Below are 12938 nucleotides of genomic sequence, written 5' to 3' on the forward strand. Positions count from 1 at the left end.
GATGACTGACTGATTACAACTTCCTCATCTCCCAGGGATGTACCATCCATACTTGAGGTCCACCCTGGTCAGGGACTTCTTCAAACTCTCCCCACATTAGCATATTCAGAATGCTCCCCAGTGGAGCACAGACCAACAGGACACCCCATAGTCTGGGAAGTGGGTTGTTCAGATGGGGTCTATGTGGTAAAAGAGCAGGGACCAAAGTTATCTTGCCAAGTTTCTGTGCTTATCCCTCACCATCACAACTCAGCACTGGAGAGTGTTTGAAAACAGAAACAACCAGACCTGGGTTCTTCCTCATCATTTAATTTAATGAAGGTGAAAACTATACAGCGGTGGAGCCAATTGTCTGGCCAGAGCTGGGAGCTGTAAAGAATGGAAGCTCCTTGCTCTCCCTGCTCTCCCCCCTTCCATCCCTCCCAGACAGCACCCACAGGGCAGTTTCCCCACCCTGGCCATAGATGATGCACCAGCCAAGTGAGGAACAGCCCAAGTCCAAGTGGCCTGGGCAGCTCATGACTGGAATGTGGGGAAAGGAAGAGGACTGGCCACCAGCCCTGTCTAGAAAAGGCTTCCAAAAGACTGGAAAAGGCAGTATGTACAGCTGGCACCAATTGAACCCTTCTGCCCACTCTAAGAAGTTAGGACAGGCTCTCTGGACATCCCCTGGCACTTCTGAACCAGGAGAGAGAACAAGCCAACATAGGCTCCTCTCACCAAATGGGACGGCCCCTACAGAGGCCAGGGGCATGCAGGGGAATCTGCTTTCATTGAGAAATCATCAAAGCAGGCCCTTCAGAATGCCTCCGAGTTAAGAAAATGGAATCCGACCAGGGATGTATTGTTCAACGGCTCATGACTCAGTGCTCCTTCAGCAGAGGCATGCTCTCTTGGGCCCACTCCATATGTGGCACAGTAAGGACCACCCTTCAGAACAGGCAACTCACCCCTGGTGTGAACACCCATTGATTCATTTAGCTAAAATTGCCATTCCAAGTTTGGCTCTAGCTAACCTAAAGGGCTCAGGAGTCACCTTTCCCCACACCACCACTCTAGGCACTGTCTCTAGACAGCAATCTACCCTTGCAACCTGAGATCTACCTTTGCAACCTATATTCCAGAGGCCAGAGGACTTGGGCTCTTTCACCCTCCCAGCAGAAGACCTAGCTACTCCCTGCTGAGGGGCACACAGAGCTACACATGTGGAAATGGGAGCTCTCTAGGTCTGCATCTGCATCCAGTTCAGCCTCCTCTGTGGCCTCTGGGGCAGACATGCCCTCATCGAGGGCATCTGGGTCCTGGCTTCTCTTCAGCCTGTAAGGAAAAGAAACACAGGCCAGTAAGTAGGGCTGCCCTGAGACAAGGCCCACCGTGGTCATGACCAGGAAAAGGCAGGTAGGCATTGAATTGTTTGAGAGAGATCAAATCATGGGAAGGAGAGTGGCACAAAAAATCTTCCATTGTTTCTGAAGGAATGTGATGGGAGCTCCTCCTGGCCCTTGGGGGCTCAGACTCTGCCACATACTACAAGAAACTCCACTTTGGATAAACCTCATCCTCAACTAATTGATGTCATTCTTCCCTGCATGTTGACAGTCACAGACACAGAGACATGAGACAGACAGGCCCGAGTCCTTGAGAAATGAGACAGAGACACCAAGATGACCTACATCATCGCTGACCTCAGTAGGACCTCAGAGACTTCCAGTGTGACCCATACGGGAACAGGAATCATCACTACAACAAACCCATCAGATACACTGGGTGTCTGATTAAAGACCCTTGGGAAAGTGAAAGCCAAGGCAGCTCCTTCCACTCTGGAACATCTGATGTCTGGGGGCCACCTTTCCTACTGCTCCTAGTTTTTCCCTCTGGAGACACACACAGAATGAGTCTACTCTTCCTAAATGAAAGCCTTCAAATGCTTAGAGACAGTGTTCCTGTCCAGGCTCTTCTTGGAACTTTAGGACAAAGGCGATCTTAGTCCAACAAGTTCTAGGGAGCGCCTGTCTTTTCTGCCCATGGTTCTTCTCAGAGGCTGACGTGAGTGTCCTCACCTGGGTTATGCTCAGCAGAGGGAGCCACTGAAGCAGCTCTCCCCACCAGGGGCTGAGGACTGCATGGCCAGCTGCACTCCTTATCAGAGAAGGGGCCCTGAGGGCAGAGTCAGAGAACCTTTCAATGCTAGTGTCTTTAAAAAAAAGAAGGAAGGAAGGAAGGAAGGAAGGAAGGAAGGAAGGAAGGAAGGAAGGAAGGAAGGAAGGAAGGAAGGAAGGAAGGAAGGAAAAAAGAAAGAAAGAAAGAAAGAAAGAAAGAAAGAAAGAAAGAAAGAAAGAAAGAAAGAAAGAAAGAAAGAAAGAAAGAAAGGAAGGAAGGAAGGAAGAGAGAGAGAGAGAAAGAAAAAGAAAGAAAGAAAGAGAGAGAGAAAGAGAAAGAAAGAAAAAGAAAGAAAGAAAAGGAAAGAAAGAAAGAAAGAGAGTCAAGTATAAACCTCTGGAGGGCAGGAACCAATTGCTTTTCATCTCTGTATCCACAGTACCTTGTACAGGTTCCTGAAGCAGGGGAAACACTTGTAAATGCCTGTGAGATTGATGAAAATGCTGGGCAAGCACCTGATAAAGAGCAAGTCACCTAGAGTGGCCCCAAGTCAGTCAGTGAAGAAGAGGCAAGCGACCTTCCCAGTGGTGGTCTGAGCAGATGGCAGAGGCCTGCCGAGGCTCCCCTCCCCAGCTCTCTGTTGATTCTCAGGAGGGTCAACTCGAGCACTGGCAAGTCACCTAGGCCACTCCCACACCCTGAAAGCAAAGCATGGCCTCCTGGAGCAGGGCTCTGCTCAGCACCTAGTGCTCCTCTCTAGCCTGGTGCCCTGCACTGTTCTCCAGCCATGTACTGTTCTTTGGCCCATCATAGCTGACACAAGTCGGCCATGTCCTTCCTGACTGCCATAGAGACAAGGCTAGTGCTACGGGACCTGGAACCACAAACCCTCCACCCCTACTTTTCCCTCTTTGGGGCTTTCCATCTTTCTTCTTTGTGAGTCTCTCCTTTGACCAGTGGAGAGATAAGGAACTACACAGACTGAGATCCCATCCACAAAATATTAAGCACCAAGCAGCCAAGAAAACCTTGCCTCCTCAGCCCAGATTCCCTGTAGGCACTTACTTTTCTCTATTAAAAATCACAAAGTCTTGCTGGATGGCCTCAAGACATTCTTGAAGATAGTCATTTTCCTGGTTGAAAAAAAAAATGTAAGTGAGTCCATGAGGAGGGCTGAGGGTCAAGGACCATTGTGTTCCTTGCTGGTGCTCAGCATCACACAGTGGTCCTGCTACATCCCCTTGAGCAAGTCACCCATCCCTCTCCAAGAGCCAGTTTTCTCATCCAAAAATGGGGATGATGTTTGCTTTGCCTACCTTGGGCATGGGCTTTGTGTGAGGAAAGTGCCTTCCAACACTTAATGCTCTGTAGAAGTAGAAGGAGCAGTAATTGTTATGCAGCTGTAGGAAGGAGCAGGAGAGGAAAGGGCAGGCCTGGATAGGGGCACCTGTCCCCCATTTTTCTAGTTTAGTGCACAGCTAGATCTGCCCTGCCACCTCAAACCAGTTATGAAGTCCCTCTGGGCCTCAGATCCATCACTTAAATTGCAGATCACTGGGATACCATCCTTGACTTTCCAAGATACACAAGGGCCTGATAGCCATCCAAGAAACAAGAGGGCATCAGTCATCTCCTTTGGTCCTCACAGCAACCCTATGAGGTGAATTCTAGACATACCCCCATCTCCTCTTTGAGGAGCTGAATGTTTTTAAACAAATCTAGAGAGGGGAAAAGCCTCGAGATCTGGACACTAATTAAGGGATGCCAGTACTAGTCCAGGTCAGGAATGAGAAAGCTGGTGGCTGTGTGATTGAAAAGAATGGGAAGGGCAAGTGAAGAGAGGGGGATGGTGGCAGGTGAAGGGGGTGTGGATTGGAGAGATATGAAGGCAAAGCTTGGCACCTGATAAGATATGAAATGGGGTCACTGAGGGAAAATGACTCTCCTAAGGTCTCACAGGTTATAAGAACCAGAGCTGGAAGTTGGACTCAAATTCCTTGAACTCTAAGGCTGGTTCTTTTTCCACTGTATGCTGCTTCTTTCTGTATCCATTCTGTTTTGTGAAGAATCAAAACCTTCTTGCCATCTCTGCTCTAAATAGAGAGCCAGAGAAATTCCAGTAATGCCTTCCTGAACATTCTGTTAAAAAGACTTTTTTATCCACTACCTCATTCGAATACAAGCTCAGGGACATTGACTGGATACAGAGATGTAAGGAAAAGGCAGGATGATGAAGGACACTGAGATTTTAAGCCTGGGGAACTGGAAAGACAGTGGGTTCCCTGGCAAAAATAGGAAAATTCCTCAACGGAACAGATTTAGGGGGAAATCCAATTAAGTTCAACTCAACAATTATATATTGAACACCTACAATGTACAGGCACTAGGATACATGACATGGATACCAAGGCCCTCAAAGACTCCTATTTTCCTGGGGGCAGTGCATCAGGACAATATGGGCACATGGAGCAGCCCCTCTGTGCCCAATCCCCCAACTCATCCTAGTACCGGTAGGATGGGCTCCTAGAAAGGTAGCTGCTACTTTGGTTCAAGGGCTAACCATGGAAATGACTATTCTCCTAACACTGCAGATCATGAGCTCTCACTTGGGGGCTTCTCCTCAACCATCCATCAGGAAACTCAGTTGTTTCTTTTTTGGACAAGTCACTTAACCTCTGTCTGCCTCAGTGTTCTCATCTATAGAATGGGGATGATAATAGCATATACCTTCCAGGATTACCATGAGGATAAAATCAGGTAATATTTGTCCAGTGCTTACACACTTAAAGCATTGTATAAATGTTAATTATTATCCAAAAAAAGTTTATATTCAAATGGTATAGAAAGAGCAGGAATTACAAAAGCATTTTCTTTGAAACTTGGACTGCACTTCTCCCCAGAAAAACACTGCTTCTGGAACATAAATGACCGATGTCAGGGAAGTACAGGTGAAGGGAATGTCTCTGGCCACAGGAAATCACTGTTCAAGAAGAGTAAAGCCTTGTATCCCATCTTCCTCTGGAGAATCAATGTGAGGGTAATGAGGGGCCAGGAGCTGGAGAAGGAGAAATTGCTGCACTGCTGGGTTTGACAGGACCCAGAGGCTCCACTGGGCAGGTTGAATAACCATTGGGCTGGGACAAGCAGGCCATTTGGCTGCTAGGCTGGCTCCTTTCCCTCTGTACTTCTGGGTTCATGATGAACATAGCTGTAATGGACCAAGAAAGTTACCTTGCTGGTGGGATGCTGTTGCCTAGGCTGGGATGAACAGATCACTCATCCAGTGGGACCTTCACAAGAACCAGGGATAGCTCTGCTGGATGGACCAGGGGTTAGGCTCACTCTTTAGTGGGTAACTGGTGTCTTCATCATTTCCAGCCTTGGACTTGGCTGGGTCTGACAGTGTGCTTTTCAGTTGGCGTTTTACAGAGCTCTTTTCAGCCAAGGAAGTGAGCCTCAGAGTAGAATTGCCAGAAAGTTCTTCCTGTTGAAACTTCAAAGACTTGGCTCTAAGATCTCTCACTTCCAAGAAAGGGGTCAGAGAGGTCAAGCCTCTCTTCCTCTTTTGTCAGAGGGCTCTTCCTGGTTCAGAGCAAGCTCCCTTCATGAGGAACTCTCTGTTTCCTTAAGGTGGTCAGCCAGTTACACTTCCCACATTCCTGTTGAGTTTTGTTCGATTGAGCTACTGAGACAAAGATCTTGAAGCAATCTCTGTCCTGGGATAGTATCAATGTATCACTAGCCTCTTCATGTGCTGTTGAGCTACTCAAGCCTTAGACCTTCTCCAAACTATGGCATGTTTTGTTTACATGTATCTGAAAGGGCATTCTCTAAGCAATTTCAATGCCTCTGTCTTTGCCCTTCAACTCTGCCTAGTCTAAAGTGCTGCCCCCTGATACACAGAGCATATACACAAATCTATGCAGAGTAAATACAGAGTAATTTCATGGAAGACAAGAAGGTCCATTCTGGATATTTCCTTTGAGAAGCCGATAGTAAATTCAGGCCAGATGAGGAGAAGACTGCGTGGTCTCAGACAAAGACATGGAGCTCAAGAACTCGGGGGAGAGGTGAGGTTGCCTACATAGTACACAGCTTTAAACATGTAGTGTTTAATACTACTAAATAACAGTATAGAATCCATGTACTCAGCTTTCATCTCATAGTATTTACTACATAACACATACTACATGATGTACACAGTAGCTGATGCATAGGATCACAGCTTTAAGTTTGCAGGGACCTTGTACATCCTCCAGCTTGTCTCCGTGGTTTAAAGAGTAAGAAACCAAGGCCCAGGCAAGAGCCCCATTTGGGGTCACAAAGATAGTAACTGTGAGAGTCAGGATTTGGACCTGGCTCCTGCGACTACTACAAACTTTGTGCAGTTTTGTCCATGTGCCTCCTGTTGCTGTCTTTCATGGTGCGGGGTTGGGGGGAGGCATGATGTGAAACAGTCAGCTGGACACTCCCAGAGACCACACAGTCTTCTCTTCATCTGGCTATTTTCTACTCTTCGGCCTTGAGCACTCTTCCTACTGGGCCACACGGCCTCCCTCTAGATTTGGGAGTCATCTGTGAAAAGATTGAATCCTGGGACGTTGAGGGGAAGAGGGTCTAGTGAACCTTGGGAGCCACCCCTGCCTAGGACATGGCTAGTATCAGAAAAGGATACTGAGAAAGCTCAATCAGACCATCTGGAGAAGAAGCGGAGAAGAAGATTGTTACAAAATATGAGGAAGATGAACAGAATTCACCTGAATGGTGGAGCTACCATTATTGTTTAAATAGCAGCTCAGGCACTGAGTGCCCCTGGGGTTCAGGCAGATGCACCTGCTGTTCTTATGGACTGATGGATACTTGCAATCAGGTGGGTAACTTATGGTTTTTGCCATGGCTGGGGAGTTGGAGGGTGATGTCCAGGTCAGGTCACCTAATCAAAGGAGAAAGAGCTGAGGCCAGCAAGATGGCTTAGACCGTCTCTGAAAGTTTGGGTTTCAGCCTTGCAAGGGAAGTTGATTTCTTTAATCCAAATTTCCAGCTGAATATTTTTCCACATTAGATTCTGCCCAGTCCCTTCTAACAGCTTTTGGATCTTGCATCCGTGATGTATGCCTTTCTTCCAGTTATGCATCAAGTTACAAAACAGTCAGGGCCAAATTCAGGGCCTTGAGATACTCCACTGAAGACCCTTTGGTGTTGGGATTGGAAGTTCAAATCTGTGTGGACGGTCTCGGGCGGGTAAAAGTGGGACTTCTAAATCTTAGAGTCTTATGAGGCCCTCCATGAACAGCGGGGATTCGAGAAGGTCAGACTGAGCTAGCTCGGCTAGCTCGGGTATTTCCGCCTCTCCCCGGGAGATACGTGATGGGTGAAGTCTCCCTGCCCTCGAGGTCGTCCCGGATCTGGGCACACTATTGTTATCTAACAGCACGGTATTGAGATGCAAACTGTGTGGCTGAAGGTTAAGTAGGATTGAGGAAGCCTGAAAGCTCTCTTAGCACATGAGGAGCCAAGAGGACAGTAGGCTCTGCTTCTCTTCCCTTCTCTCTCCCCTCCCCCTCTCTCCCCGCTTGTACTTCTACTTCCAATCCCTTAAGATCCTAGCCTCCTTAGGAAATCTCCCCCTCTTCCTCCTAAGGAAGACCCCCCTGCACTTGTAACTAGACCCTGAAGTAAAGCTCAACCCTTGTTCGACTCTGGAACGTCCTTTCTCTCCTATGAGCATCCGGTTTTGGCCAACCGAAGACCTCGGAGGTGAGGTAAGAAGACTCAGGTAGCCCACACAGGCCTCTAGGCCTGGCACTTTGGAAGTTGAAATTCATTAGTGATTGCCCTTTTAGGAAGAATAGTGATTGTGATTGTTATCCAACATGGTAGTCTAGGCTGGGGAGGGTCAAAGCGGGGATGAGTGTGCATTTTAGGGCCACAGGGAGAGCCTAGAATGCAGAATTAGAAGGGACCATATTAATTCTATCCTATTATTTAACAGATGGAGAAACTGATGCCCAGGGAGGAAAAGAGACTTGCCCAAAGTCACCAAGGTAGGAAACAGCAATAGCAGGCTGCTCATAATGTAGAATCCACAAGAATTCTAGGAGAGGTCCACTCCCTGACACAGTGCCTTTTCACCTGCTGCATGAGTGTTAGACCTTTTCCAGAGAGGCCAAAGGTTTTCCTTTTCACACTGAAGAAAAGGTGCTGGTGGCACCAAGTGATTTACCTTCAGACAGATGGCATGCCCATCAGATTCTAGGGTACTGCCATTTGGAGACTGCCCCTCAGACATTTTGGTAAATTGTGACTCTCTCAGAGTATCTTTCATAAGGCCACATGTTTCCTCGAGCCTTCTGAGTTCCTGCTCTGAGACCATCCACCAACATCTAATTCACCCCCTCAATAATCATCAATAATAGGTGCAAAGCATCAAGGGTATGTGATGGGTGCCCAGCATGCCCTTGGCACTGGGGAGCCCCTTCCTTAGGGCACTGAACACTTGCCCCTCTGCCTTCCTCTGCTGCCCATGGAAAGGACAGACACTGCTCTGTTGACCTGAGCCTGTGGACAGCCATCAAGCCCTGACTCTCCCAGAGCTGGCAGGGTTTGCTCAATAAAAGTTAGCAATCACCTTAAGACCTCTGGAAAAGCTTTGAGGTTTACTTTGGGTTTCATTGAAAGCATTCCAAGGGCAAAAAAAAAATCCCAGGCTCTGGGAAGAGGCTGATGGGGCCTGAGGGGGCCCCGGAGAAGCCAGAGTGTAGCAGTGGCAGCTGGAAGCCATCCAAATTAGGTGGGGGGGGGGGGATCTGGATACATCAGAAAGAGGAGACACCTGTCTGACCTAAGGCTGAACTGTGAAAAGATGACCCAAACAGACCAGTTAACAGACACATTGCTCAGACTTCTCTGCTTCCCATCTGGAGCTTGGATATGACCAGAGAGAAAATATGCTGGCCTTAGAAGTAGAGCAGTTGGCCTCTAGTGCCCCCCTCACTGCCTCAGTGGTCTCAGGTAAGTCCTTGTCCCTCTCTGGGTTTCAATTTCTCCATGGGGTGGCACCAAAGAGCCTCTAGCTCCATGATCCTGGCCCCAGGCCCTGGGCATCTCCTCCCATGGGGGCCCTTCCCTGGGTAGCACTCACCGACTGGGAGCTGTCTTTGCTGTTATCTCGAGACTTATTCTTGGCCAGTCTCTTCTTCTTCTTGTGAAGGGGCCTAGATTCTAGGATCATCTCCTCCAGCTCAAAGGTGGGGTCACAATGCAGGCGTCCTTTCTGTGGAAAGAGTGCCGAGAGACAAGCTGTGGCCCATGAGCCCCATGGGAGGCCTTCCCCAGCAGGCATTCCCTTTCTCCCCCTCCCCAGACAGCTGGCTGGGCTTCTGGCTTGGGGCCTCCTGAAGGAGAAAGGAGTTCCATGGGGAACCTTACATTTGGGACAAAGCCAGGCTCCACTTTCTTCTGGCTCAGCTCATCCCACAGGATATCAGCCAGGTAAGGGGAGGCCTGGATGTCCTTCAGGCTGGAAAAGCGGTGCTCAGGGCTCACAGTGAGGAACTGAAAGGAGAAACATGGTGAGGTGAAGAGCCAAGCACAGCCATACACCATATGTTAAGGAGGGCCCCATGGAAAGGAGAGGGGCTGTCAGGGACCTCCTGCCCTCTGTGCCACAGGACACACCTGCATCCCCAGTTATAGAACCAAGCCTCAAGTGGGTGGGGGAGGGGAAGCAAGAGATTCTGGGCCATTCAGGGGATTCTAAGCCTCCTGGCTCCTCTAATGCGCCTGCTTCTGACCCCGTTGATGTGTGCCTCTTCTGGAGTTCCCAAACCCTAAGAGGCATCTGCATCTCTTGGGATCACTGATGCCAAAGTTCCAGACCAGAACTCCCTCCAAGCAGCTTTCCAAGGGATATCAGAGTCCTATGACCACCCTCACCTCTGCTTGAATTGAATGACCTCTCGTGATCCTTCTAGCCCCAAATCTCAGATCCTGTGATTTTCAGGGAGACAGAAGGAAACAACAGCCAATGTTTACCCATTGTCGGTGATTGAAATCCTTTAAAGACACCTGTCCTCTGAAAGCACTGAAGTAGGTCCTCACTTGGCCGATAGGTGGCAGCTAAGCTCTATGGGAATTCCTTTCCTCTCACCATATTGGCAGCAGAACAGTTATGCATTGTTTGTCCAACATGAACTTACCTCGGAGACCTTTCTGCTCTCCCATTCCAGTTTGTATAAACACATCCATGTGCATGTGTCTATTTTCACACACTCACAAAAGCACACATATGCAGATAGGGCCATGCAGTTTACACTTAGAAAAACAGTTGAGGGATAGGGCCCAGACCTCTGATTTCAGTGGCATTGGGGACTCCCAGATGGAGAGTGCCCATGGAGGCTGTGCCCCCCTTCTCTGCAGCCTTCACCTGGGAGAATGTCTTAGAGCTCTGAGAGTGTCAGTGACTTGCCCAGGATCACACAACCAGGATGTGTCATAGGTCTTCCTGGCTCCAAGGCCAGGTCTCTATTTATAACACTATGTTCTCTTAAATATGTATGTATGTGTGTGTGTGTGTGTGTGTGTGTGTGTATACACACACATATATATGTATGTATAGGTATATATGTATGTATGTATATATTTATAGGTACACACATACTTATAGATATGTACTCTTAAATACACTGTGAGAGTTTGGAGTTGTATTACCTACCATTTTGTTTACATTTTAAGTGACACTTCCTCTATTTAAAGTCTCTAATCCTGGGGTTTATGGATTACCAAGGGATCTTTGAATAGATTTTGGGGTAGGGTTGTCTGTAAACTTGAATAGGGAAAAATTACATTTTTATTTCAATGTAATGAGTTTGGTGTGTATTTTCTGTTTTACACTTAAAAACTTTATTCAGAGTAGGAATTCATACAGACTGCCAGAGAGGTCCATGACACAAAAATGGTCAAAACCTTCAGTTCGGACTCAATTCACCATGTTTCTTCCTTTGTGATAGGACTCTACTGACCTTGTTCATTTTCACAGCAGTTCCTTGAGCCAATCCAAGTTGAGCTCAAGTGTGTCCTTGGTGCGGTTGGGAAGCCATGTGGCCCATAGGAGGGCAACTGGGCCTTGGTGGCCCTGTGATGTCTCTGTCACCTATCACTGTGAGGATGAAGTTCTACATCACTCCTCTGCTAACAGGTCAGAACTGAATCACTTTTTCCAAACCAAAGAATCCTGTACAGACCTTTCAGGGAAAAGTCATTCCTCATTAATTATGTAAATTGCTAGTCAAGTGATCTGCTGCAGCAATTAAACTGTAGTCGTTTTTTTTTTTTTTTTTTATATAAGTCCCTATATAACTAGCCTTAATTCCGTGCCAGGCTGACTGCTGTACACAGTACATCAAGGGCTTGATTCTGACTGCTGTAGACTGCTCTGCAAGGATTACTGGGGCAGAGGTAGTGGGAGTTTACCTTTCTCAGGAGTCTGACCATCCCTTGCGACCACGTTGGGGCATACTGGACACTCACAGTGCTGAATAACTGTACCAGGCTCTCCACTGGGTTGCTTGAATGGATGTCATAGGGTCTCTGGAAAACAGAGGAAATGGAAATCCATCATCTGCCAGCATGGCAGGAAGGAACATCTCTTTTGTGTCAGTTTCCTTCCCAGTGATGTGACCACCAAGATGAAGGACTGGATAGACACCTTCTCTTATCCTCACCTCTCAAACCTTTCCAAAATAGGAATTATGTACAAGTGATAAAGAAATTGCAACTATCTCCCTGTATGAAGACAACAAGAGTCTTTACATGGTTAAAAATAATTAAAAGTAGAGGAGGCTACTCCCTAAGACGTAAGTCACCCACTGAGCACCTCTTCCCCCACCAGCCACTATACCCTGACAAGGCTGAACAAGCCAACACACATGCTAGCAATAAAACTCAACTTTATGCACCTCCATACTTCCTTCACCCACGCCCCCATATTGAGGAAAAACAAAAATCAGAAGCTTTCTCTAGCTTGGATTGTAATGTGGCAATGCTCTGTGCTGTGAACAAAATCAACTAAAGAAATGAAGAACAGGAGAGCTGAAACAGGTTGCACATAGGGTGCACTCCACTAAGTCTGAGGGAAAGGAGACTAGAATCCAGCTGGGTCGGTTCTGTCCCCCCCAAAAGTCACTTTGGACAGAAACTGAGGTTCATGAAATATGAATTGTCCAGTGTGGGAGGAGGCTGAAAGAGCTTTGAGGTTCCATTCCCAGGGAAAATACAATCAAAGTGAAAGAAGTCAGAAAGTAAGTAATAGGGGAATATAAAGAAAAAAAAACTGAAATTACCTATGATCTCAAGATCAAGAAAATTCAGTTAAAGACCTTGAGCACAAGTAAATTAACCAGTAGAGAAGATATTAATAACAGAAGGGAATATGGCTTCCAAATGAGTTAAACATCTATGTCTGTATATCTATGGATAAATATTGCAAGACCAAGAAAAAAGAAGTAGTATCTGAGAGGAGGCAAATGACTCTGCATTTCCAAGAGAATATGGAACCACAACATGTTTCCAAATAGTTTACAAAAGAAATAGGGATTGTGAAAGCATGATTTATGGTCTATATAACTGAAATAATTGATGGAATAGAAAAACTTGAATCCATGGTTGCAAACATCATCAAAGAAACAAAAAAAAGAGAATCTCTCCTTGGAGATGCAAATACACAGAAATGAATGACAAGCTAGAGTAAGAGAAGCAAAAACTAATATCATCAAAAGAAAATATAATTTCCATACAAGCAAAATATATTGATGATTTTAAAGACAAAATGCAGGTAGACA

At 46.9% G+C, this 12938-nt stretch overlaps 1 protein-coding gene across 3 annotated transcripts in view; it reads right to left on the reverse strand.

Annotated features, from left to right (window-relative positions):
* Nucleotides 1–293: 293 nt before the first annotated feature.
* STK32C (serine/threonine kinase 32C) overlaps nucleotides 294–12938 on the reverse strand; it is a 185033-nt gene continuing 172388 nt past the window's right edge. For all 3 annotated transcript variants that reach the window (XM_072629112.1, XM_072629115.1, XM_072629114.1), the window contains 5 exons: nucleotides 11572–11688; nucleotides 9529–9654; nucleotides 9242–9373; nucleotides 3166–3233; nucleotides 294–1317 (listed from right to left, as the gene is read on the reverse strand). In XM_072629112.1, coding sequence (XP_072485213.1) covers nucleotides 1167–1317; nucleotides 3166–3233; nucleotides 9242–9373; nucleotides 9529–9654; nucleotides 11572–11688 — 594 coding nt within the window. In that variant the 3' untranslated portion in view covers nucleotides 294–1166. The remainder of the gene's footprint in view (nucleotides 1318–3165; nucleotides 3234–9241; nucleotides 9374–9528; nucleotides 9655–11571; nucleotides 11689–12938) is intronic.

Source organism: Notamacropus eugenii, chromosome 1 (assembly GCF_028372415.1).
Source record: "Notamacropus eugenii isolate mMacEug1 chromosome 1, mMacEug1.pri_v2, whole genome shotgun sequence".
Taxonomy (NCBI): Eukaryota; Metazoa; Chordata; class Mammalia; order Diprotodontia; family Macropodidae; genus Notamacropus; species Notamacropus eugenii.